The following is a 23,543-nucleotide window of genomic DNA, read 5'->3' on the forward strand; positions in this document are numbered from 1 at the left end:
CTTGGCCCAGCTCCTTAGCACACCACACACAGCGCATGGCACCGTCGTAGAGAACTATGGGAAGATGAGTGAACTCCAGAGCAAGCACTTTCAAATGAGTTGGATGGATGGCGGATGGACAAACGGATGGCGGGAGAGAGGGAAGGACGGAGAGAGATGGGTGGATGGATGGATGAACTTTCAAGACACAGTGCAAACCCATATGGAGGACCTGCCTCAGGACACTAAGCCATTATTTTCAAGATCTGCTTTCGTGTGTCGCATGTGGTTTCTGAATGGCTCGGCTGGAATGGAGCAGGGTTGAGCAATCAGGATTCCCTCTGAAGCCAGAGGGGCCCCGCGTTCAGGCCCCTGGAATTAATGGAGTCTTCCCAAACGTGGGTGGGGTTCTGGCAGAACTGGAAGATCTTTTAGGAAGATCGTATCTTGGGACGCCCGAGGTGGTGAGGCTGGGTGGGGTGGGAACGAGCTGAAATTGGTGGCTTGGGCATCTATCAGTAGGAGATCTAACGTGACTGGGCATGCAAGAGATAACAATGTCCAATCTTTCCCCGTCCGTGACTTCCTAGTTCTGCTGGGGTCATGCCTGTAGTTTGGACCAATCTTTCTGCCATCTGTCCCCTGAAAGGGTATATTAAAACCATTTAACAAGGTTCAGTATATGCTCTTCTGGCCCCCAGTCATCTCTCGCTGCCCTTCCCGTGAACCACAAGTTCTTTAGCACTCCCAGCCCCTGCTCGCCTTCCCCATCTCCGGCTCCTTGCACAGGGCAGTATCTCCCTCAATTTAAGGCTTTGCTCAGGCACCATGGTCCCCATCTCCTCGGTGGCCATTACAGTGCGTGACTGCAGCAGCGTTGAGTAGGACCCTTGAATTTTCTGTGTGGGCGGAGTACCAGGCTCTCCGCTTGGAATATGGGGTCCGCTGAGCTCTGAGTTTCAGGACGCAGCAGCTAGGATGCATGGTGGCTACGGTGAACCTTGGTGTAGGCTGTGTGGGGGGCGCGAAACTGGCACCTTTGGGGGGGACCCCGGATTGGGAAACAAGGCCCTGCCAGGGTTTGGATTGTAAACGGGTCGGGGCCAGATCGACCCTGTCGCGGACCCCATGTAGGTAGCTGAGGTGGTCAGTGACTGATAAGCCTTGCACGGTCCCGAACCTGGGCGCGGCTCACCAGGTGCAGGACGCCCGCGCTTCCGCTAAGCCCCGCCCCCCAGACCAATGGCGCAGCGACTGCGGGGGCGACGAGCTCCCATTGGTCGAGAGGGCGCGGCGGTGGGTGCCCATTGGCAGAGCTGCGGAGGGGCGGGGCCAAGTGCTCCATGGCTCCGGCCTGCGGGCGGCGCTCGGCGCTCGCTGCGAGGCGCGGGCGGAAGTGGCGACGCTGGCGTCCCGGGAGGCGGCGGGCGGCGACAGCCCGGGCGCGGACGCCCTCGGCGCGGGCTGGGGCATCACCAAGGGCCTCGACCCCGAAATGGCGCTGCTGGCCGAGCACCTGCTCAAGCCGCTGCCCGCAGACCGGCAGATCGAGACCGGGCCCTTCCTGGAGGCGGTGGCCCACCTGCCGCCCTTCTTCGGTGAGTCTCGTGCCGCCAGCTCTCCTCACCGGCCCAGATCCTCTTCCCCCACCTCTTCTCTCAGATGCACCCCAGCCCTTCACCCATTGCACCCAAACACCGCTTGCTGTTGCACCGTGGGTATGCTGCACTAGCCCTCCGCCGAACATCTTCATCTCCGGCTTCATTTTTCGCCGCTTTCAGAATGGTTGTCAATTCTCCCCCAACCCTCAGAACGATAAACCCTCCCTACCCCAGCCTCTTCCCATCCTTGATCAAAGAACGCCCCCACCTCCAAGGACTTGAAGGTGAAGCTGCAAAACTAAACTCCCCCACCCCCTTTTTTAAAGAGGAAGTCATGAAAAGGTTTTCCTCCATCTAGAAAGGGGTCAGGAGAAGGGGTCTGGATTGTGGTGGTGATGTCAGCTGCAGGGTGCTTAGCTCTAATCCCTCCTTCACTTTCAGAAAGTGAAAAGTCCATATGTCAAGTTGAAGAAGCTCCTCTGAGCGCCGGAATGAGTCCCCTGAGAGCCAATTTCAGACGCTCTCTCTCCCCGCCCCTCCTCCAGCCCAGACCATGTTATAAAGTGGAAGGAAAACCAATGCCGCCTGCCCTGCCCTTTGCCTTGCAGTCCACAAAGGGTGCTACCTGAGCCTTCCTTTTTTTCTTTGTGGGGAGGCTCCCAGCGCCCTACCCTGCTAGCTCACTTGGTGACTGCAGGATGACACCAGCCCCCACCCCCTGCAGAGTCCAGTTGAAACCCACACTTGGACAGACAGAGCCTTGAGGCCACCTTAGCCAGAGGAGGTCTGGCACCCACTCAGCCCCTGGAGAGGATTAGGAGTTGGTGAGGACAGTAGTTCCCACAGGGCGCGTGTGGCCACCGTGTACACGGCTTTCCTCTTGTGCCTTGCAGTCCCCATCTGTGAAATGGCTGGTGTTGGGGGACAGAGCCTATACAGGGGAGGGTTAGCTGGGAAAGGAGGGTATATGAAGTCTTGAATCTGATTTTAGGGGCCCTTTCCACAGATGTCCAATAGCCATTAACCCTAACCCCAAATGAGCCAACCTGGAGTGGCAACCTGAGAGCAGGTCTCAGGCTTCCCCAGCAGCTGTCTGTGGAGCCTCGGGTGCTCCAGCACTACCCAGTGGGCGCTCTGTCAACCTGTCCCGTGCCAGAGACCTGCTTTTCACCTGTATGTTGGCTGGACATCAGATGGCATCTCCAGAGGCAGGGGAGCTGCTGGTGTTACCTTTGGTTTTTATGTCAGCATTATGGCTTTTTAATATATATATATATATTAATGAATATTTTAATATATATGTTCATTTGTGTATTTGTGTGTGTTTGCATGCCAGGGGCTGGAGGGACTGTTTTCAGAAGTCTCCTTCTCTTCTTCACCATATGGGTTCTGGGAACCAAACTCAGGTCATGGGACTTCACAGTGACCTGTCGAGCCTCCTCCCGGCCCCGACATCACTGTGTGTGTCTCCCTTGGCTTTCTGAGTGGTTGCTAGTTCGAGCCAGCCTGTCCTGGTTTCATAATCTGCCGAAGCCAGTGGTTCTGAAGTGAGGGTGGGCAGTTTTGTTCCTTGGGGGTGTGGGAGGTAATTTGCTGGTGTGTGGAGATGGTTTTGTTCTTTGTCAGTGAAGAGGTGGAACCAAATGCTACAGGGTACTCTCCCGGTACCCCTAGACACCCCTCAACACCCAGGACAGCCACAAAGAGTGCCGAAACCCATCAGTGGCTCCACAGTGGTGGTGGTGTGACTTCCCTATCCCCACCTGTGGCAAGGCAGCCCTTGGGGGCACCCCTAGTGCCTGAGTGCCTGGCTGGTTGGGGAAGAGATAGAAGGAGGCAGCTGAAGCCGTGGCAGACAAGTCCCTCGTTCCCTGTTTCTGATCTCAAAGGACCCTTGTCTTTGCTGCCGTCCTGGGCTATGGGGTGTCACAGCTGGGGACAGAAGCACCATTTAGACAGAAGCAGCAGTAGAGTTGGCCTACGATGGGTTAACTGGCACAGGTCACCCCAAAGCCATTTACTGTTCACCAAAGACGGTCATTCTTGGCACGCTTATAAAAGAAAACATTTCGAATGTGATCTTCCTGGGTGGAGCTTTCTCCCGTGGGCTCAGATTCCAGGAGGGTTCTCCCACCGTGCCCTTGGAGACCCACTGTGCGCTCTAAGGCGGGGGCTTGGTCTAGATCTTTGGGGTGTCCCCAGTCACTTGGGTGAGCTGGGCACAGTGCGTGTGGCCCTGATGAACTACAACGTGTGTGGATCCGCTCGCTCCGGCTGCTACTCTGCCACTCGGTCTGCAAGCTGCCCTCTCCTGGCTGTCTCCCTGGGCGGTGGTAGTTACCACACCTGACACACACACACACATATTTCATTCTGCGGTCCCTGCGTGTTCTCACTCCGCGTGGGCAACAGAACCAGATCTGCATGCTCCAGCCGCCTCTCAGCCATTTCTCTCACATACAGTCCTCTTTAGCCCGGTAAAATCAAAGTTGGAACTTGTAATTTAGCAATTAAATTTACATGCTAAATTCCCAATCCACAATTCATCCACTCAATACATTCACTGCCAGTTGATAAAGATATAAACCGCCCACCTAGACAAGATAAAAATCAATCTAGTTCACCTAAATCTGAACCAGCCTCCTCAGTGGGCTCCATCTTGTTCCCCCTCCTTTTCTCTCCTACCTTACAAAAAATTTGTCCCCGCCCCACTGTCTGCTGTCCAACCATGTATCGCCTCGACATCAACCTACATTTATTGAGCACTTATAATGTACCAAGGATCTGATATAGAATAATTCACTTTGTTCTTTGGCAGACGTTATTGGTTTTGAAGCCGGGGGTTTTGTAGCTCAGGCTGGCCTCGAACTCACAATGTAGTATCCGAGTTGCAGGTTTATAGGCGTGTATCGCAGTAGTTGATTTCAGGAACCTCTTGGGTTTTTTTTTTTCTTTGCTTTCTTGTTTTGTTTTGTTTTTCTGGGGTAAGATTTCACTCTGGCCTGGAACTCACTGTGCAGCCCAGGCTGGTCTCAAACACAGTTCTCCTGCCTCGGCTTCCAAACTGCTGGGATCACAGATGTGAGCTGCACTCTTCGCATCTGTGGGCATATGCTTGGCCCAGGGAGTAGCACTGTTAGGAGGTGTGGCCTTGTTGGGGTCAGTGTGGCCCTGTGGGTGTGGGCTTTAAGACCCACATCCTAGCTGCCCGGAAGCCAGTCTTCCACTAGCAGCCTTCAGATGAAGATGTAGAACTCTCAGCTCCTCCTGCACCAGGCCTGCCTGGATGCTGCCATGTTCTCACCTTGATGATAATGGACTGAACCTCTGAACCTGTAAGCCAGCCCCAGTTAAATGTTGTCCTTATGAGAGTTGCCTTGGTCATGGTGTCTGCTCACAGCAGTAAAACGCTGACTGAGACAACATCTCTCAGCCTTTTGAAGTAGGGTTTTTAAAGAGCAGCCCTCTGCTGTCGCTCGAGAATCGTTTCCTTGTAGACATCTTTGTCTTTTCCCATCTCACTACACAGTGAGTCTGTCTCCTGTGTCTCTGGTCACATCTGTAATGGCTGAGAATCTGCTGCTCAAACGTGGTGGCCATACTTTAGCACTCCCTTCCCTCTGGCCAGCCACATTGTTTCTTACATGTCACTGCTGTAGACAGCACTGCTGCCAGCGTCTCTGGGTGTATTTCTCCAAACAGTTCTTTGGGTATTTCTCAGTTTTAGAAGTGAACTTGCTAGATCAAAAAGGCAGGCAGGTCTTGGACCTGTCGGGACAACCACCTTTCTTAGTTCCTCAGGGTGTGTCCTGGGACCGGTGGCTGGGCTTGGCCCACACTGATTCTTCTGTTCCTTTGGGTGTGGGTCTCACGTCAGCCTGCTCCCGGGGTTTATAGCATCCCTTTGAGGGCTCACTGTTCCTCTGTCTCTCTAGCCTGAATTCTCCCACTGTGCAGGGCTTATGACATCCACTCAGAGGCTGGTCCTTTACCCATCTCCTTCTCTTCCCTGACCCAGTAATTGGACCTTAGCGACTGATCGGTTACAAGCCTGACCTGTGATTCCTGCTCTCTGTCTTGGGTCAGCTATACAGCCACTCTAGACCCCAGAAGGCTGGTATCCTCCGTGGTAGAAGCCTCACTGACTCCCTGCTCTCTCCTGAAGTCTTTGGTGCCAGCGTTCTAAATGACTCCCAGGCCCACAGCTAACCGCGTCAGATCTCCTTCTCACTCTGCACCTCGCTCACCACTGCACACCTCCTTCCTTGGGTCTGGCTGGAGTCCACATATCCTTAGGGAATTGGCTTAGCAATAACTCTACCCGGAAAGTCTTCCTCCTCCCTGTGAGGAACTCATTGTATTCTGTGCCTGGGAGTAGCTTCAGTGATGGGGGCTCCCATCCTTATCTTTACCAGTCTGTCTGGCCTTGAACTTGTGGAACCTGTGGTACCCCTGCCTCAGCCTCCAGTCCACGCTTGACTGCTTTCTTTTCACATTAGAATCTGTGACTGAGTCAGAAGATATAAGCCCTGCCCTTCCCGCACTTGTGGCAGACATTATTAATCAATCACGATTTTGTGTTCCTCTCTAAGAACGACCATTCTTTTTTTTTTTTTTTTTTTTTTTTTTTTCGAGCTGGGGACCGAACCTAGGGCCTTGCGCTTGCTAGGCAAGCGCTCTACCACTGAGTTAAATCTCCAATCCCAAGAACGACCATTCTTGATCAATTAAAAGTTGGTCCCTGAGGTGACACCTATTTGCTGTCATTGTCTAAAGAAAAGCCAGGGATGGAAGAGCCTAAAGCAATGATTTCTGCCTCTCCTTCCTTGGGGTTCTGATGCCGGGGACATGTTTTCCTCATTTGTGACTCTTAACACAATTAAATCAGTGTCCTTAGAATCTGGCCTTGCAGGTGCTTGACACTTATTAAATGTCCCTGAAATGAGTCCAAAAAATGGTTCTCTCTCTCTTTTGACTTAATGCTTGCTCCATGGAGGGAAGTGGGAGCAGTGAAACTTTAGAGTCACAGAAACATCGGCTTCTTGCAGCCACAGAAACTGAGGCAGGAGAAGTTCTAAAGCTTCCCAGGGTCAGACAGCCAGTGAGTCACCAGGCTAGTCAGGTTGAAATTCAGGGTCTGGACTCATCATCACACAGTGTTCCTCAATTCCTCTCCGGTAAAGGAGAACTCCTGTGGAAATAGCTTGCTGGGCCATCAAAGAAGTCCAGTAGTTTTGCTGGCATGATGGTGACCTTGCTGTGTGGCAGGTGGCGTGGGAGTTGTGGAGCAGATGCCTGGGTGTCCCTTTAGGATCCTCCTGTTTCTCCTGCTTCTTACAGTACAAGTTAGAGTGCAGGGACCAGTAGGTGTGAGGAAGCCCAAGCAAGAGAGCACTTCCTGTGGTTAGGATGCACAGGTCAACCACACAGGAAGTACCTCCTGCATCCTCATCTCTAAGATGCTCCCCCTGTGCATCAAGTCCTTTCTGGGGCTGAGGACCCCGCCACAACCCTGCTGTGCTTTATTTTAAAGGAGTACAGGTCAGTTGGGGGTTTTTGCTGACTCTTTCAAGAGAGACAAGGGGGGTTGTGCTCCCCCCCAACTCCAGCAAGTTGGTATCAATTCTTGTGGTAAAATGAAGAAGTTTGTTCATCTTTGAAAGCCTCGGGTGGTGTGGCATCAGAGGGAGGTGTCTGCAGATGTGTACTGAGCAAGGCATGGTGGGTCCCACCTAGTGCTGGTATTCCTCAGGACTGCTGACCTACCTGGCATTCTGTAGGGTGGCTGCCCTTGAGGTGCAGAGTGGGGCAGTGACTTTGTGTCTGATTGGTTTCCTCTCATACCTGTCCCCTGAATGTCCTGGAGAAGTGAATAGAAACACGGACGTTCTCATCCCGCTGAGCCCCCACAGAGTTGAGTTCTCACCGCTGCCCGGATAGAAGCATACAATCCATGCCCAGTGCAGTTGCTGTCATCTGGAGCCCCCAAGGGCTACCTCGGAAAGGGAAAGTGGTACTTGAGGCCTAGAGCTACCCCACCTTTGCATGGGTGAGAGAGACTGCCAGGGTGCATGCAGCACAGCCTGGCAGAAAGGCAGTTCTGTCACAGAGAAGGCACTCCTGAGCCATGGTGACTGATAGCCAGGGCTCACAGCCAGCTGTTGGCCGCTTCAGTCTGAGAATCACTCCAGTGCAGCCCAGGGCCATTTGGAGTAGGGCTGGCTCCTGCTGTCGTCCACTTGCACGCCCTGGCCTCCTGAGATGGCTTGTAGGTCTTCTGTTCAGGACATCTGGCTCTGAGGCCCCTCTGTTAGTGTGAGAGCAGGACAGGAGGGAATGCCTGACTGTGTGTCTGGGCTCCCAGACATTGGCCCCTCCTCACCTGGTCTGCAGAAGTGAGGAGGTGAGGCATAGCTCCAGGGCGGCAGAAGGCAGGCCATCCTGTGACCTAACACCCAGCAGCTCTCCTGGTGGCTAGGCGATGTCCAAATGGAAGATCTTCTGGCTTAGGACCTGGTTTTTTTTTTTTTTTTTTTTTTTTTCCTTCGAGCTGGGGACCAAACCTGGGCCTTGCGCTTGCTAGGCAAGCACATTCTACCACTGAGCTAAACCCCCAACCCCCGGCTTAGGACCTTGTGAAACAGATGTATGCCCCCATCACAGCTAGCCTGGCCCCTTAAAGATGGCTGTGGGCAAGCGTGGGAGTTGGTGGAAACTGATTTCTAACCCTATGAAGGAAGAAGGTAAGAGGTAGGGGCTTCGAGGCATTCCTTAAAGAGGAGCTTGAGGCAGATTCAGACCTGGCACAGGGAGGCCAGCCCTGTATCTTTAGAGACAGCTGTGTTCTATGGGAAGTCCTCTTCTGGGCAGAAGCTTCCTGGGCTGCTGGATGTGACATGTGACCGTGTTAGAGCTTGTGGGTTACAAGAGCAGGCTCCCATCTTAGGTTTCATTGTTTCTGTTCTTAAAATGGCTTTGTGGGTCTCCCTGCTTGTGTTACATTTTTACAGTGGCTCCGCCCCCTTTCCCGTACTGTTACAATGTAGCTAAGCATTCTGTGCCCATCAAACTCCAGCCTGGACTGCAGCTTCCACAGGCTCCCCTAGGCTCCCAAGTGTTCTATAAGTGGTTGCTCCAAGAACATACCTTGTCTCCCACCCAAGCCCTATCGTAATGCTCTTAAACTCTTGGCTGGGTGACTTCTGCTGGCTTTACCTCTTCAGGGTCAGCATTTCCCGCTCCATCCCTTCTCTTCTCCTCCGATTTCTTCTTTTGCTGGTTTCGAAGCACCTGCTCCTCCACAGACCCACCTTCCTGCTCTCCTGGCTACCAGAATCATTATTTTCTGGATTTCCTCTCTGAGGAAAGCTCTGGCTGTTGGGAAAGATGAGGATGGTGATGTGTTGTGCAGTGATATATAAATAAACCTTTTTCCTGGGGTGCCAGGAACTGCAGCCCTTCACTAAGACTTCGCAGCCTCCCTGTGAGCTGGGAGTCACCCTTGCGTTACCCTTCCTTTACTATCAAGGCAAGTGCAGCTCAGAGACCTTAGCTGTGTTTCCCCAGGTCACACAGCAAGTCAGCGCTGATTTCCCCAACTGTTCATCCAGCTCAGGGCCAGCTGGCTTGTTTGTTTGGATCTTTTCTGTTTGTTTGGTTGAATTTTTGACAAGCTCTCACCAGATAGCTCTGGTTGGCTTGGAAGTCTGTAGTCCTGTAGGAATAGCCTCAAACTCACAAAGCTCCCACTGACTCTGCTCTGCCTGCTCTCTGCCTCTGGCCTCTGCCTCCCGAGTGCGGAGGGACTAAAGGTGTGTGTTACTGCGTCCAGGCTCAAGGCTGACTCAATCAAAGAGGGCAGCTGTGGGCAGACTATGCAGATGCAGTGTGGCTTCTTAAAGCCAGGTTCTGAGTTGTTTTTTCTTGTTTGTAGGCGGATAAGCATAGAGCAGAGCCAGCTTTTAGAGTGTGGGCGTCCCTAGTGTTCTTACCCTTCAGGTTCAGACTGTGACCTGAGCCTGGACGCCCCTCCCAATTAATAAAAGATTCATCTCCATCAGATGTCATCCGAGAACCTCCCATTCTGATCTTGTAACTCAGGACCTGTAAAGTTGATCTGCTGGGAGTGTCCAACATGTTATGATCTGGCTATGCGAAAAAGGAATTTGCCGCAGAACCTCCCCACACCACACAGAGTGCATTGCCACACGGTGACCACGCCTTGGAAGCCAGCGTTCAGGGACTGAGCTGGGTGTGCCCTTCGTGTGTCTGCTCATTTACCTGTGACGAGGTCTGGCCATGTGGCTCAGACTGGCCTCTGATAACCAGGATGATATTTTGTTCTTCAATGAAAATTATTTCTGGGAGGGAGTGGTGGGGTAGGCCAGGACATGACTAACTTTGTATTTTCTTACTCCAAAACAGGACAGTGGGAACTCCCTTGTTGTGATAGATAAAGCTGGGTCATCTTTAGCTAATGAGTAAGTTCAAGGCTAGCCTGGGCTACCAATAACTTATCAGAGAGAGAGAGAGAGAGAGAGAGAGAGAGAGAGAGAGAGAGAGAGACAGATAGACAGACAGACACAGAGAGAGACAGAGACAAACAGACAGACAGAAACAGAGAGAGAGACACCGAGAGAGAGAGTGAGAGAGAGAGAGAGAGAGAGAGAGAGAGAGAGAGAGAGAGAGCGAGCGCCAGAGCCAGAGGTGGGTGGGGACTGGAGAGGAAGACCTGAGTTTAATTCCCAGAACCCATATGAAAAGCCAGGTGTGGTGGTGCGTACTGGCCTTGAACTGACTGTCCTGCCGGCCTCCCATGAGCAGGGGTTTGGGGCACACACCACCATGTTGCTAAGCTGGGCACTGCATTGTGATAGAATCGAGGCCTCGCATATGCTCAACAAGCCCTGTCCCTCATGCCCAGCCACACACCAACTCGCCGTGGCCTTGCTGAGCACAATGGCCTGTGTTCTTCAAAACGTTGAAGGCAGAAAAGGAGGAAATGAGTGTTTATGGGTGACTCGGAGCAACAAGCTGGCTGGTGGACAATTCTGCTTTCTGGGTGATGTCAGCCAACTGGGCTGTGGCAGAGACCCAGGCAGGAGGCCTTAGGTGGCCCCTATCCAGGCACGGTTGTCCCAGAGGGCACACATGAATTCCTCTCCTGGTACCCGTTTCCTTCTGTGATGGGGGTGGTTGACGGTTTGCCCTGCGTTTTCCTGGTCACGACTGGACTCTGCAGGCAGAGCAGGGAAAAATAACCATCAACGACCCAGAGACACTTTTAAACAACTTACCCAAAGCTGGGAGACATTCAGCATGGTGCCCGGCGGTGAAGGTTTTAGGGAGCCTGTGACATCCCCAGGCCACCCCTTTATCTATTTGTGTTATGACCCTATTAAGAAAGTTAGAAATGCCTTGCTCTGTGAGAGCAGAAACCTTAGTGTTCCATACGTGAGGTCTTTTTTTAAAAAAAAGATGTGTTTGTGCACATTTTAAAAATGTCATATGCATAGGGTGTCCTCGGAGGGAAGAATCAGATTCCCCCGATCACAGTCACAGGCGGTTGTGGGCCATCTGACAGGAGTGTCGGGAACTGATCTCCAGTCCTCTGGAAGGGCAGCAGTGCCGCCAGCCGCTCACCCCTGTCGCTAGCCCCTGTGCTACACTTTAATAAACGCTGTCCAGAACGCTTAAACCAGAGGCCGGTGTATCCATAGAATGACTTAGCTGACAGAAAGATTTCCATTTTGTATTTTCTCGTCTGTCATTGAGATTAAGAGTCTTTTAATTTCCTCTGAATTACTCGCTCTAAAACCCCCTTTTCCCCCTTATCATTCTGCAAATACCCTTTATATATTTGACAAATGATGGCTTGAATTTATTTTCTCTGCTTTCTGCCCCTCTTGGTCGATAGTGTCTTTCTTCTAAGAAGTTCCTGGATTTTGTAACTAGATTTATTAACGTTTTCTTATGTCTTCTGGGTTGAGGAGGGGGGAAGCCCTCACTAGGCATAAATGCTCTTCATCGGTGTTCAAAAAAAACAGAACTTTCCTGTATGAAGCCTGCCTGTGGAAGCCTGCCTGTCCGGGCTGGTTAAGATGACAGGAGGCGGTGGCACTGTGGTCCTTCCTGTTTTTAAAGGCAGCTCCCTTCTCTGAGGTCACAGGACAAAGCATCCCAGCTCCCTCGCTCCCCCAGCCTGAAGGCAGGTTGTGGACCCGGTTAAAGAAGGCAAAACAAGTTTGGGAGAACTGCAGAACGAGTCAAACAAGAAAGGTGTTTGCTACAATCCGGGGGAGCGGTTAGGCTGTTACGCTTCACAGGGGAACAGGTCACACTCTGCCCTGGGTGGGGGCCAGCGCGGTTTAACTATTAGAAAGGCCACACTCTGGGGCACCTGCCCCACCACTGTTCTCTCTGAGTTCACACCAACAGGTGTGTCCCAGAAAGCTAAATGGGCTCCCCCCGGCCTCGTTACCCATGTCAGACGTGCCATTTGGCTTCTCTAACCATGGCCCCCTTGGAGGCCCTGGGAAGGAGACCACCCCCAGCCCCCCGTATGTGGAGTTCTCCTCTTGGTGAAGCACCTCTGGGCTGTAGGAAGTGAAGGGCTCACATCCAGGGTTCTTAAGTCATCTGTCAAAGTCATATCAGAGTCATAGTTCACACCCAGAGTCAGCTGGCCCCGAAGTAACAACGGGCAGGTGCCCCAGGCCCACTTGGCTTCCAGTTCACTGCCCTCCACCCTCTGCCCACCCGCGTGGGCCACAGACGCACCACGGCCATCTTTTCATTTTGGGGTAGGGTTTCACTAGGCAGCCCAGGCTGGTTGGAACTCATGAATGACCCTCCTACATCAGGCTCCAGAGTGCTGGGGTGACAGCAGCACCCCCACACCAGGCCTGCTTTCCTTAAAAGTTCCTCTCAGAGCCTGCGCTCCCTGCTTCACCATCTGCACCCACCCACTGAGCCCTTCCCCCACAGCAAAGCGGCCACCAGACACACACAATGAGGGCTGGTGTGGGGCCAGTGCCAGCTGACCGCAGCGGCTTTGTGACCCCCGCGGAGCGCTGACAGGAGAACGGGGAACAATAGGCCTTTCTCCTGCGGCCAGGGTGGATGCTCAGCACCGCACCGTGGCTGTTTCCAGTAAGCGAAGGGCAGAGTCCCGGGTCAGCCTGCAGCTAGCACACTCTGCTGTCAGCCCAGCTTCCTGGCTCCCTTCCCTTTGATGGCTGTGCTTGATGTTCACTCAACACCTGCTGTTTATATATGGTAGCCCTGCCCTGCACAGGACCCAGGAGTCTCATTGTATAGGGAGAGAAACCGAAGGCCAAGTTCCTTCACAGACTCTGACATCTTGGGTGGGTTGGTGCTTGAAATTAGCATTTGGGGGCCACCCCATCTATGCTAAAGAGTGTAGACAGAGGGAAGGGGAAGTGAAGCCATTGGTAAAGTGTCCACTGTGCCCTCGCAAGGCTGAGCTTGGATGCCTGATACCCAAGTGGGCAAAAAACCCGGGCTTTCTGTATGGGCTGGGGAGAGGCGTGAAAATGTTAGAGAGGCGTGGATCCCTGGAGGTTGATGCCTGTCCAGGCGGTGAGCTCTGTGTTCACTGAGAGACCAGAGGAAAGTGGTTAGGAAAGACACCACTGTTGGCCTCTGGCCTCACACCCACATGCACGAAAGTGCGGGAGAAAAGCCTACCAGGGAGGCCAGCTTCCACGGCCTGCTCGCCCAGTTCACAGGTGCACATCAGGCGCCATGGAGACAGCTCAGTACTGCCCGGAGCCTGCTGGGACTCTCAGGGCTTACTGCCTGCCGCTCCAAGGGGCAGCAACGTAGGCTCCATAAGGGACTTCAGTGGGCTAGATGTGGGCACACACCTGACATCCCAGTATTTGGAAGCGGAGGCAGTAAGTCTCCCAGGATGAAAAGGTGAAATGTGGGTGTACAGTGGGGTGTGCACTCCACAGAGGCTCAGAGAGGTAGGCTGGGCCATGGAGCCTGACCCTAAGGGTGGGTGTCATAGAAGCCTGTTTGTCAGCATTTGCCGCACACTGGGAATCCGGCTAAGTACGTCTGAAGTATTTTTCTTTTAAATTGATTTTGGCTTTGATTTGTATGAGCCGTGGCACCCAAGTTAGGGGTCAAGAAAACAAACAAACAAACAAACAAAAAAACCAACTTGTGAGGATCTGTTCATTCCTTCTACCACGTGGGTCCCAGGGACTGAAGTCAGGTCACCAGGCTTGGCCCTGGGGTCACCAGTGGGGTCACTGGATCTCAGTTTAATTTCTTTTGGTGTGAGGGTCACACCAAGGCCCTCACGTGGTAGGCGGGCACTCTGCCTCCGCCCCACCCACAGCTCAGAAGCATCACTGTGCCTTGTTTTCTTTCAAGAGGGTCTGCTTTGTAGCCCAGGCTGGCCTCAAACCCTCGGTGGTCCAGCCTCCACCCCCTAAGTGTGGGCATTACAGGTGTGTGCCCTGCACATGGCGGGCGTGCCTTAAATCCTGATTTCTGACTCCTGTGCCAACCTCGCTAAACGCTCAGCTGACACGGGAGGAGCCAGGCGTTGCCCCACTGAGGAATGCTGGGTCAGCCTCCCTACCTCTGCCTGGCTCCTCTTCCCTCCCCGCACTGTGTCAGGGGCGTGTCATCAAAGGTGGCTGCAGCACACGCCTCTTCACATCTGCAGTGAAAGAGTATTCCAGATGGCCGGCCAAGTGTGCTGGCCACCTTCATGGAATTTACCCGCAGTTCCTCCCCAGGGGTCATTTGTGAAGTCCTTAAGGCAAGGGCCTGGTCTACCTCCTGGGCAGAGGCATCTCCCTCCTGTGGGCCTGTCACCCACTTCCGACCTGCTGCAGTGTCCTTGTGCCCTGACTCTGAGTCACTTAGCAAGGCCACTCCCCAGCATGGAGCACCTGAGGTTCAGAGGCTCACAACCCATTTGCTCAGGCTCCAAGGCCAAGGCCCACACTGGAGTGTGGCCCCGAAGGCCTGCACCCCTCCCCTGCAAACAGCTTTGACTGCTGCGATCTTCTGGCTGTGTCGATGGCCTCGGGAAAGAGGCAGGAGCATACCTCACGCTCGCGCCACACACAGTACCGCCAAGTGGCTCCGGGTCTGCATGCGTGTCAGCTGCTCACAGGGTGGGGAACTTGAACTCGTGTGCAGGGCAGTACCTGAGCCCTTTGTGACTAGGACACAACTCAAGCCCATGGTCACGTGGGTACCAGGCAGCCGCACGGTGCAGATGGGACATTTCCACCATGGCATTAAGCTCTTCCGGGTGGTGCTGTGCTGGGGAGAAGCATCCTCACCAGCCCTCAGAGGCTCTGACTGGTTCTGGGCTGGCAATCTGCCGTCACCCAGAGCCCAGAGCTCCCTGAATTCACGTGGCCACAGAACCTTCCAGACACCTACAAATGATTCTTCTGGCTCCTAGACACACAGCGGAAGGTCCGCCACAGCCTGTGGTGTCCGGAATGCCACCTTGGTTGGAACCTAAATCTCTCTTCTCATTCTGTTCCCAGATTGCCTTGGGTCCCCGGTGTTCACGCCCATCAAGGCAGACATAAGCGGTAACATCACCGTAAGTACCCATCCCTGCCCAGTCCCCAGCCTGAGGAGGGGCGGGGGGCACATGGAGTCCTAGCCCCTCTCAGGCCCCATTGCAAGCATGCAGTCCACGCTCGGCCTGACACTCTGCCACCTGCTTCCACAAAATAAGAACTCGATGGAGAAGGGCTGGAGAGGTGGCTCAGCGGTTAAGAACACTAAATGCTCTTCCAGAGGTCCTGAGTTCAATTCCCAGCATCACATTGTGGCCCACAGCCATCTATAAAGGGATCTGATGCCCTCTTTTGGCCTGCAGGTGTACATGCAGACAGAGCACTCAGACATTTTTGAGAGAGGCAGACAGACAGACGGAGCAATGGTTTAGTTTTACAACATGTAGACCTGAGTTAGGACACCAAATCCACGTAAAAACCAAGGCTAAGTGGTGCAAAAATAACCCCAGTGCTGGGGAAGTGGAGAGGGGTGGGTCCTTGATGGTTATCCACCAGCTGGTGAAAGAGGTCTAAAATATAAAGATGGAAGGCTGGCAAGATGACTCAGTGGTCAAGGATGCTTGCCGCTCCATCAGAAGCCTGGAGTTTGGTTCCCAGCACCCAGACTGGGCAACTGGGCAACTCTCAATAGGCTGTACTCCAGTTCTGGGGATCTGGTGCCCTCATCCGGCCTCCATGGGAACTCACATGTACACACACACACACACACACACACACACACACACACACACACACACAAATAATAAAACCTTAAAAAAAAAGAATGACTAAGGAAAGATAGCATTGGCCTTGGATCTACACACAAGTATACACAGCGCGTATACGCACGTGCACCCCCATATCCTAATTAGTCAGTCACACAGCACCCCCTTATCCTAATTAGTCAGTCACACATACACACACTGAAGAAAGAGAGAGTGGGGAGGGTAACTCTGGTTAGGTATCATCATACAAGCAATCCTGTAGTTCCAGCACTCAGGCTGGACCCATGCTAGCCTGGGCTATCTAATGAGACATCCTACCCCCAAGGAAAGAATAAGAAATCAGGCCCATGGCAGCATCGGCTTGGCTCCTCCCCGCACACTGAGGGCAGCACAGGTCTCGCTGTGTGGTCTCAGTTCTCCAACCCCAGAGATCTTTGGGCCTGGCCCTGCTGTTACTGTCTTCACACACAGAGGAGCTCGGAGCTCAGAGTGGTGGATAACTCACTTAAAGTCACACAGCAAGAAAGCACAGAGGCAGGATTCACCCCCAGCCGGTCTCATCAGACGGACCTGGCTCCAGTTCAGGGACTGTTTAACCTGGACAGTTTTGAACCCCTTTGCCTGTGTCCATCCCTCCTCACTGAGGGACTTCGTGTCTCTGATGTCTGTGACGATGTCAGCAGTGAGGAAACATGGCTTCTAGAGCCAGCCAGGCTGGAGCCCAAACCTGTGGCCTTCAGCATGTCGGGCACCCGTGACCTTTGACATGTTACTACCCCTGTGACTTCTGACACATCGCTACCCGGAGCCTCGGTGTCCTAATCCATTCTTTGGGCTCTGAGAGCGGTGTCAGGATCCTGGGTGGTGCCAGCATCTGCCGGACAGGCTGTGTGATAGGTGGACCTCTCTGCCCCGTTCTAGAAAATCAAAGCCGTCTATGACACTGACCCGGCCAAGTTCAAGACCCTGCAGAACATCCTGGAGGTGGAGAAGGGGATGTATGGGGCGGAGTGGCCCAAAGTGGGGGCCACGCTGGCACTGCTGTGGCTGAAAAGGTGAGGGGCTTGGGGGCACGGCTGGGCTGCCTTGGGCAGGGCATGCGAACACTGTCACATGATAGCGGTGACAAACTTCCCTGAGGTGAGACTCCTGCTGGCCCTTCCTTGTTCTGCCCCAGAGGTGACAGAGGAAGGGCACGCTCCCACCTGAGGCTCCTGCCCAGTTCTTTATGCCCCTGATGGCTCCATAGACAGTGAGTCAGATGTGGCATCTCCTCATCATGGGGAAACCCACAGGGGCATCTGGAGGCCAAGTCACAATCCAGGTCGTCCAAGCACAGTGGTACAGCTGTGTACTGCACAGAGGTAGCCATGCTGTACACAGGTGCATTTATGTATCATGTCTGTCTGTCTGTCTGTCTGTCTCTCTCTCTCTCTCTCTCTCTCTCTCTCTCCTCTTCTCTCCTCTTCTCTTTTTTGGGGGGTTTTGTTTTATTGAGGTAGTGTAGCCCTAGTGTAGCCCAGGCTGTTCTGAAACTCGCTTCGTAGACCAGGCTAGCCTCAGACTCAGAGGGATCGCCTGCCTCTGCCTCCTGAGTGGTGGAGTAAAGGCGTGGGCCATGGCACTTGGCTTGTGTGAGTCTCTTGGAGGAGATACTGCAGGAGCTCTGAGTTTGATAGGCGTGTCCCTGCTCTGGCTCTTCTCGGTGGTCTACTAGCTCCAGGATTCTCTAGCCCTGCGATGCCAACTGCCCCCCCACCCCGAGAAGCCAGGGACCCCCGCCCTGCCCCACAGAGCTTCCCACTGTTGAGGCCTCAGGGGTCTAGGTCTGGGCCAGGACAGAGCCCCTCAGCATCCGAAGCCACTTCCCAGTCCCCGACACACGCTCTTCTGGTGAAACAGACCAGGGGGAGTTGGCTTTGCCTGCCTTAGTCATGAGGCCTTGAAAGCCTGGGCTAAGGTGCTCCCCCCACCCCCACCCCGTTCATTCATCCCGCAGTAGCAGGCAGGGGAGGCCGCTCTGCGAATCTCAGTCAGCGTGGGCTGTGGGTGAGCAGGAAGGTGGTGTTGGCGCTGGAGTGTGAGCAGCAGCCCTCATGGAGAGGCCTCTAGCAAACCCAAGCCGGGATGCAGCCCTGCTCCAAAGCGCTCCCCTGGGCTGCCTCCAGCCCCCGCAGGAAGGGAGCAGAGATGTTTGCCTTCCAGTCGGGCTGTGAGGGGCAGAGAAGGCAGGAGGCTGGGGAGTGGCTGATGGCCCAGTGTGTTTGGAGGGACTGGGATACAGGCCCCAGTGTCCATGTCACTTTGGTGACTCTGGCAGAATGGAGAGGAAGGGCTCCCGTTAGCCTACAGTCTCTGAGGACTCAGCCCTCAGCCTTCACTGACTCCAGGCCCACTGTGAGGCAAGGTATCAGCCATGTGTGGAAGAAGCTACTCACTTCCTGGCTGATGGGAAACAGGAAGTCACTAGGGACCTACTTTTTCTGGCTAGGCCCGGCCTCCCACAGTAACACCCAAGCCTCCCACACAGGAGCCTCTGGGCACCACAGGGCCGGCAGTGGTCCTGTTTCCAATTCAGGTTTCCTACTGTGCCCCACGGAGCCCCAGACAGGGGTCACTGTACAGTCAGGCAGCGCAGTGGACAGATTCAGAAAGACCCTGCAGTAGAGGCGAACAGCAGGGGCAGGCCGTGTGCCTGACGTACTTCCGGCCCTTGGACCCTCCGAGGGCCACACTGCCTTCATCCTTTAAGCCACGAGAGGCCGCAGGGTCTCAGAATGGGCTCTGCTCAGAGGCGCACTGCCGCAGGCCCGAGTAGAGCTGGGTCATCACATTGCTCAGGGGCCTAGGTTGCCTAAGGAGGGTACTCCCCTGTACCTGAACCGCAGCGGCCAGGGACCTAAATGACTGTCCCCTTTGACCGCAGGGGCCTGCGCTTCATCCAGGTGTTCCTGCAGAGCATCTGCGATGGCGAACGGGACGAGAACCACCCCAACCTCATCCGGGTAAACGCCAACAAGGCCTATGAGATGGCGCTAAAGAAGTATCATGGCTGGCTGGTGCAGAAGATCTTCAAGGTGAGCACCACGGGGCAGGACGTAGGTCCCCCACTGCCCTCCTTATCCCAGAAAGGGCTCACCCGGCCTTTGGGGCGGGGCTGGTCACTGAGGCTCCTTGTGCAGTCATGGCCAACCCTGTTTGTGGCTGCCAGTGCTTCTTAGCGTTGCTGTCACAGGTACCTCAGCCTGTGAAGAGAGAAGTGAGCTCAAGAACTACAGGGTGATGGCCGGCTGGGCTTACCACTTTCCTGTCACCCTGGGTCCCCACACCAGGCACGGAGGGAAGAAGGAGATAGCTGCCCCATGGTTACTGCAGCCTGTGTGGGGTGATGCTGGCCACAGCTCCCAAAAAGGGCTCTAGAGCCAACCTGGGCAGCAGAGAGGCTGGAAGGCCTAAGGGAGAGATAGCAAAAGGCTTTCCAAATGTCCGTGGCTACACTGCCCGCCATGATGTCCTCAGACTACCCCTCCTTCCCCAGGAAGCCCAGGCTCTGACAGAAAGGCCCAAAGCAGGTTGGGTAGTCAGGAAGAACAGTCATGAGGAAGGGAGTATGGCCCCCTCTGGGCCTCTTACCTGGACATGTCTGGGGCCAGGGGTCATCTTGAGCATACCAGTGTTCCCGCAGTGTCTTCCTTCAAAAGCCCTTGCAAGCAATGGCCACACAGTAATGACCGAGGCACCCCCCCCACCCTCCGCAGCTGCTTGCAAGTGCACCACTAGTGGGCGCTGTTTCACACTCCGCCCTCTGCGGATCTCAAAGTTCTTGCTTGAGTGAAGCAGGCCCTACCCCGGGTTCTGGGCTGTGTGTAGCGTGCGGCTCAGGCTGGACCCAGAGAACTCACTCCTTTCATCGTAGATCATGATGGATCCTTATTCGGCTGTGTTCTTTTCCTCTGACTCTAAGGATCTGTGAATGTCTGGTTCCCCGCCGTATTAAAGCACTCCCCAAATTTAGCCAAGTGTCACCTCTAAGGACAGACAGATGTGCGCCTGGTGTTGCGCTGAGCACCTTGCGCTCTGTGCTACGTGGACCGTTTCACACAACCTCCCCAGTCGTTCTGTGTATGGTTTTCTGTTTTGAGACACAGTCTCACTGTGTAGCCCTGACTGACCTGGAACTCACTTTGTGAACCAGGCTGGCCTTGAACTCACAGAGATCCACCAGCCTCTGCCTCCTGAGTGCTGGGACTGAAGGCGTGTGCCACTTTGCCATCTGTTGTAAAAATATAAAAAATAAAACAGTCGGGGTTGGGGATTTGGCTCAGTGGTAGAGCGCTTGCCTAGGAAGCGCAAGGTCCTGGGTTCGATTCCCCAGCCCCGAAAAAAAAAAAAAAAAAACAAAAACAAAAACAAAAACAAAAAAAACCAAAAAATAAAACAGTCTTTTATCCCACTAGATGCGGCACTGCGGTGCCCCAAGATATCTGCTGGATATCTTACGTCTCAGCAAAGTGTCTCATCCACTCTGCTCCATCCCATATCACACTGCCAATGGCCTCTCCTGAGCCTGGCAGCCATCTCTCTACCTTCCTAGTTCCCAAGTCAGGTTTCCATGCCAGAAACACACATCCCAACACCTCCCTAATCTTAACACAAGCAAGCAATTGGATGTAGCCAAGTAATTTACTCAGGGCCGTGCTGTGGCCTGCACTCAGGTCTGGTTGTACCCCGGGTCACCGCTGAGGGGAGACACACTTTCCTTTTCTTTCCTCTTCCAACAACATGAACAGAGAGACTTTGCCAGCACTGGTTAGCGATGGCCCTGCTGGGCCTGGTCCTTCCCCACTAATGCTGTGCCCGCCTTCCCTCCTGCCCCTCAAGGCCGCACTGTATGCAGCACCATACAAGTCTGACTTCCTAAAGGCGCTCTCCAAGGGGCAGAACGTGACGGAGGAGGAGTGCCTGGAGAAGATCCGCCTCTTCCTGGTCAACTACACGGCCACCATCGACGCCATCTATGAAATGTATACCAAGATGAACGCGGAGCTTGACTACACCGTGTAGGCGCGGGGACACACAGCCCCACGTGGGCACAAGCAACCCCATCACTGTGAAACAAGCTGGGATCCCCAGCTCAGCGCCCGCCCGGCCAGCCTGGGTCTGCAGGGGGCGGCCTTAGCTTGTTAGAGGTCTTTTGTTTTCTTGGTTTTGTTATCTTGGCCTTTTCTAATGGAGCAATAAACACCCTCCACTCACTCCAGCTTCCCCAGCAGCTCAGGCTGAACCAACCTCCTTCCAGTGTGGCTAAAACCAATTAACTTTGCTAACGATGAATTCCTAGGGTTTTGTCTTTCCCTCCCCTACCTAGCTCAGGAGGAGCCCAACTCAGGGGAGACATACACCTCACCCAGCAAAGAAGCCAGGTCCATCCGGCCCAAGGGTGTCTTGGATGTTTGAAGGACAATGGAGGCGGATGGGAAATTCAGCAGGGCCCAACTGTGGTGTCTGTTTAAAAGGCGAGCTGACAGGGTCCTCACGGGGCTGCACATCTGGCATTACCAGCCCTGTTCTCTCTCTCCCTCTGTCTTGTCAGACAGGTTTTTTTGTTTCTCCTGAAATGTTACCAGCCTTTCAAATGACCGCCTAGCCACACACAGGCGACCGTCCGTGACTGAACTCGCATTCTTCTGCATAATGCTTTCTTCCTCAGGGTTGGCTCTTCCAACCCAAGAAACTGCCTGTCACGGGGCCCTCCAGCTGCGGAGACCCAAGAAACTGCCTTGCTGCCTTAAACCGTCCTTCAGGAGCTAAAAGAGCTATATTTTTTAAAGTATCGGGGTTAAACACATCCTGAAAGAATTGATGTATGTTAAAAAAAAAAAAAAACCCAATGAGGAACAATTGGTGATTTTTATGCAGAAACTAAATAATCCTTAATAAATAAATCTATATTTTGAAATCACATCGGCATGTTGTCTATGCCTCTTGACTCTTCTATTATTTTCTGTATCAAAGGTCACAACTGGGGAAAGGGAACTCTGGTAGTCAACTTGGCGCTCCTGGGAAGAGGGAACCTCCACGGAGGAATTGCCTTCTAATAGGGCAGGTCTGCTGTGCAAGGTCTTGACTGCTAGCTGATGCAGGAGGCCCCGCCCACACGCGGAAGGCCCCGCCCACCCTGGTGCTGCCATTCCCAGTCAGGGCCTGATATATAAGAAAGCTCTGAGTAGGCAGTGTTCCTCTGTGGTCTCTGCTTCAGTTCTGTCTCAGGTCCCTGCCATGACTTCACTCTGGGATAGACTATGGCCTGTAGGCCAGATAAATTCTTTTACCAACCCCCTCCCCCCACCACACACAAACACACACCCAAGCTGGTTTTGGTCAGAGGTTTGGCCGCAGCCAAGGAAAGCAAACTAGAACAGGGAACAGGGACCCTTCAGCCAGATCCTTCAAAGACCTGTCTTCTGGTCTGAACTCCATAAATATTACTGGGGGGAAAAATCATTTATGTCGCTCCTTTTGAAACACAGGGAGCCAGACCTGGGGGCATTCAGCTGCGATCCCAACACGGAGGGTTGTGAGTCCAAGATCAGCCTGGGTTACACAGCAAGATTGTTGAGCAAGAAATGAGGAGATGGGGTTGGGGATTTAGCCCAGTGGTAGAGCGCTTGCCTAGCAAGCGCAAGGCCCTGGGTTCGGTCCCCAGCTCCAAAAAAAAAGAAAAAAATGAGATCCAATGTCCTCTTCTGGTGTGTCTGAAGATACCTACAGTGTACTCATATACATAAAATAAACAATTAAAAATGTAAATAAATAAAAAATAGAAAAATAGAAATAACTAAAAAAAAAAAAAAAAAAAGAAGTGAGGAGGGGGAGGGGATCATGGTTCTCAATAGGACCTGGAAAACCGCCGTCCCTTGGTTAGATTTGAGGGGAGGGTGCGTTCTTCATTGGTCTCGGTTTCAGACCAAAAGCTGACTCTTTTTCTGGTACTAGGGTCACAAGGATAGGGAAATGTAGGGAGACGTAGGTACCTAGTTTGGCCTCGAACACGGCCAAGGGACGGGGAAGCCAGGCTGTTTGCAGACTCCTACTTCACGATGTGTTCTAACCACTGAAGCTCAGGATGCCGCTGCTCTTCCTACTCTCTGCTTTCTGAGGGTGGGCTTCCTAGAAACCCTACACTCTGCCAATAAATGAAAGACTTCTGTGTCTTCCTTCTAGCTCCAATGGACTACAGTGAGTTGGGAGGGCACATTCTTAGAAGGGGCAGACTTGCCCTGGGCCAGCCTCCTTCACTCCCGGCTCCTGATGGGAGATTTTGATCCCAGAGACAGCTCATCCTTGTCATTAGGGCACTGAATTCTGCCTGGGGCTGGGAGAGAAAACACATTGAGCACAGACTGAATATGTGCCTCAAAATATCAGTTCACCCAGGATGTCAGGAGCCCCTCTTAGGAGAAAACAGCCCTGTACCCCAGGGGACTCCTATCTCACTCCATGTCCCCAATAGTGAGTCCATGATCCCTGCAAGCCCCAGGTAACCCCTTAGGTATCCCTCAAGTAACCTCTTATGCAGAAAAACTCCAACAGGCCCAACCGAGCTTGCTTGATGTATTTGCTTGTTGAGTCACTCACTTAAAATATCTAGTCTCAAACTCTTTCTAACGTGTGCC

The 23,543-nt window shown here is 53.5% G+C and overlaps 1 protein-coding gene across 1 annotated transcript; it reads left to right on the top strand.

Moving 5' to 3' along the window:
- Positions 1-1,352: 1,352 nt before the first annotated feature.
- Positions 1,353-21,831, top strand: Gltp (glycolipid transfer protein). Its single transcript, XM_032886906.1, has 5 exons — positions 1,353-1,577; positions 15,125-15,183; positions 16,789-16,922; positions 18,794-18,944; positions 20,749-21,831. Exons 1-5 carry the CDS (start codon positions 1,475-1,477, stop codon positions 20,929-20,931), a joined length of 630 nt encoding a protein of 209 aa, XP_032742797.1. The 5' UTR covers positions 1,353-1,474; the 3' UTR covers positions 20,932-21,831.
- The last annotated feature ends 1,712 nt before the right edge of the window (positions 21,832-23,543 follow it).

This window comes from Rattus rattus, chromosome 16 (genome assembly GCF_011064425.1).
Source record: "Rattus rattus isolate New Zealand chromosome 16, Rrattus_CSIRO_v1, whole genome shotgun sequence".
In the NCBI taxonomy this organism is placed as follows: domain Eukaryota; kingdom Metazoa; phylum Chordata; class Mammalia; order Rodentia; family Muridae; genus Rattus; species Rattus rattus.

Excerpts from the sequence above, each read along its gene's own strand:
- Gltp (XM_032886906.1), top strand. The coding sequence starts at position 1,475 with ATGGCGCTGCTGGCCGAGCACCTGCTCAAGCCGCTGCCCGCAGACCGG. Across the intron at positions 16,923-18,793 it reads GCACTGCTGTGGCTGAAAAG|GGGCCTGCGCTTCATCCAGG; the intron begins GTGAGGGGCTTG and ends CTTTGACCGCAG. Across the intron at positions 18,945-20,748 it reads TGGTGCAGAAGATCTTCAAG|GCCGCACTGTATGCAGCACC; the intron begins GTGAGCACCACG and ends CTGCCCCTCAAG.